The 2,919-nt window shown below is 29.9% G+C and overlaps 2 protein-coding genes across 5 annotated transcripts in view; both read right to left on the reverse strand.

Moving 5' to 3' along the window:
* The window catches only part of LOC116852709 (mediator of RNA polymerase II transcription subunit 16), a 144,673-nt gene continuing 141,754 nt past the window's right edge, over nt 1–2,919 (reverse strand). For all 4 annotated transcript variants that reach the window (XM_032833333.1, XM_032833331.1, XM_032833332.1 and 1 more), the window contains 3 exons: nt 693–802; nt 414–559; nt 1–311 (listed from right to left, as the gene is read on the reverse strand). In XM_032833333.1, coding sequence (XP_032689224.1) covers nt 191–311; nt 414–559; nt 693–802 — 377 coding nt within the window. In that variant the 3' untranslated portion in view covers nt 1–190. The remainder of the gene's footprint in view (nt 312–413; nt 560–692; nt 803–2,919) is intronic.
* LOC116852710 lies at nt 810–2,843 on the reverse strand. The gene has a single exon (XM_032833334.1). The coding sequence runs from the start codon at nt 2,172–2,174 to the stop codon at nt 1,164–1,166; it is 1,011 nt and encodes a 336-aa protein (XP_032689225.1). The 5' UTR covers nt 2,175–2,843; the 3' UTR covers nt 810–1,163.

Consider the following 2,919-nt stretch of genomic DNA (forward strand, 5'->3'; position numbering starts at 1 on the left):
TAGTAATTAAAGTCTCCTTTTAATTATTTCAAGTATTGTAAGAAAAATAGCAAAATAAATTAATTTCAAAAATCTAGACTGGATAATTTCGAATTTTGTACGGCGGACGGAATACTCAATTTAGATACATATTGTTATTGATACTTTGACATTTTGTAATATGAATTTTCAAATAATCGAAAAAAATTCACTAACAGGCTTTGTGAATTCGCCAAGTACCGCCGCAACGACAAGCTCGCGTCCATCTTTGGTCCCAGGCTCTAACTGCAGCTGTTCTCGTCATATTTTGTACTTGCGCTTTACCACCGCATCTGAAAATATAACGGAGAGTATAATTATAATGTTATCAAAATGTAGAATAGAAATGTCCACATTCTTTTTATTCATTGCTATAATTATTAAAACGATAATACCTCGTGCATTGCTTTACTAAAAGTGGCTGTTTCCCCAGATATAAGTGTCGAATAGTATCTACAATTTGGCCACTATGCATGCAACCTTCAACAGGATTCATTTCGGGTGTAAAAAATAATTGTTCTGGTTCCACTCCATACTCCAGCTATAACCATAAATTATTATAAAAAAAAGAAAATAATATGTGAATATGATACTAAATAGAAATTTGAATACTTTTAATAAATGACATGGAGATTTAGTTGAAGAAATAATTGAAATTTCTGTACAGTTTTTACCTGTAGTGGAAGATTCTGATAAAACAAAACTGGTGAAACTATAGCGGTTATACTGTTACCCTGGTGCAATTGTGGAATCATGATTTGATTTGGTAGTAAACAACAATCATCTGGAAAAGGGATTATCTTAATAGAATTTTACTTACAATCTTAGTATCTTCAAATTTCCGATGTTACATCATTTAAATATTATATAGACTCTAAATTGAACAAAAAATATATCTATACATATAAGATAATAGCCATAGTATTTGCAGAGGAGTGAATAAAGAGGAGAAGGATAATAGAAAATAAATATATAGAAGATTCAATAAATTTATTTATTAATAACATTATCTTCTTTATTCTTATAATAGCATTTCTTCAAAACATTTTTTCTTATCAAAGATTTTTCTTTTTTGTCAAACTTTTTGTTTTTTTAATTATTATAATTATATTAATAATCAAATTAGCTCGTAAAATGGATAATTTTTATACATTTTCTTTGTTGGATTGTAATATTAAAATTGGTTTTTCCACGTTTATTTCCAATTGCTCCTCTACGCTCGAATCGATTTGAAGAAAAACCTCCGTTTTTTCGTTAACTGGACTCTCCACATCTGCTATAAAGTAATTCGATTCGCACTTCATATTTCTACTTATCTTCTCATTCTTCTCATCTTCAATATTTTCTATATCCTTTCCGTTCGTTATATTTGTGTTCTTCTTTATTTCCTCTTCTTTTTCTGTATCACATTTTGTGTTCTCAGCTTTTTCCGCTTCACGAATCAGATCGATGAAAAACAATTCTCTTGGCGTCATCGGAGATTTCGGCGACTTTACTTCATCCTTTGAAGACAATACGGTTACTATCTTCGAACAGTCTTGCAAGGAACTTTTCTCGATGTAATCATTGGCATCATTCAGCTCATTCTCATCCTTTTCAACGTGCACAACACCAATATCATCGATGTTTTCACCGAACATTTGTTTATGTATCACCAGAGGTGATAAATCTTTTCTACGAAAATTATCAGAATCATTCTTTGCTTCTTGATCTGACAGATTATTTGTTTTTTTTGTTTCGGGAAAATTTGCATTTCTTGAAGATATCTGATGAGCATTTAAAAGTTTTGCCATATCATCCGAACCATATTTTGAAGTCATAAGACTGATTTCGGGATCTTGTCGAGTCTGTAAATATCTCCAAGAGATTACAAGTGCACACATGATCATGACCCATATTAGAAACGCAACTATCCAGAAAAGAAAAGGCCAATATGAGAGCCAATGCGTCTTCGACGTATCGCATATTGCCAAAATTAAGGGACACAGAATAAACCAATAAACCACGAAGACACTTAAGATTGACCAACCAAAAGACAATTGTCCGCATTTCTTCAGGTCGGATTGCTTATAGCTCTGGCACTTCTTTTCTTGCAGTAACTTGTTTTCGTTTAAAACAGAAGAGTCTTTGTGCTTGATCGCAAACTTAGTTGTCATGATACTTTCAGTAGATCTTGCTTCTTGTTTCTTTATTATATTTTTATGTATCAGTATGTTTTACAGACCGTATTTATTTTGTATCTTTATCGCACTTTATTGTATTGTTGTACACATACTTTTTTATATATATATATTTCTTTTACTTGCACATCTTCTAGTTTATACTATTACATTGTTTTAGCAATGTTACATTTGAATGTAATAATTGTTATGCAGCTCTTATACACAATGCGAAGTATTTAATATACTTCTGAATTACTTCGTCTCTCTCTACCCGAGATTATTTTAATAATTCAGGATGTGGTTATTTTATCACTTCCTGACCACAAATCATAATATAAGAAGTGTTTCAAAATCACAGATGAAGATTTAAGGTAGCTATGGTGAATTATTTTTTTATGGATTTTTTTAAATTGTAAATGCATATTAATGGAAATACTATTTGGATATCTACATCGGAGAAAAAATTGACTATTCGGAAACTGAGATATTAGTTGATTTTTTATATATATATCTCATTTCAATTTTTAAACTCCTCTAAGTTAAATATTCAAGATTTTTGATAAGTTCTATAATATATAGTTCTATAATATACAATTCTATAATATAATATTTTTTATGATTATTTTGACCCGTTCTATCCGTACACGGCGGTTGCTCGATCAGTTATCGGATATCCTGTGTATGTATGTATGTATATATGTATATATATATATATATATATATATAATATATATATATA

Source organism: Odontomachus brunneus, unplaced genomic scaffold (genome assembly GCF_010583005.1).
Source record: "Odontomachus brunneus isolate Ranch 3 - 2012 unplaced genomic scaffold, Obru_v1 Obru_scaffold_250, whole genome shotgun sequence".
NCBI classification, from domain to species: Eukaryota; Metazoa; Arthropoda; class Insecta; order Hymenoptera; family Formicidae; genus Odontomachus; species Odontomachus brunneus.

Bases quoted from the DNA above. Each gene is read 5' to 3' on its own strand.
- LOC116852710 (XM_032833334.1), bottom strand. From the start codon at position 2,174: ATGACAACTAAGTTTGCGATCAAGCACAAAGACTCTTCTGTTTTAAAC.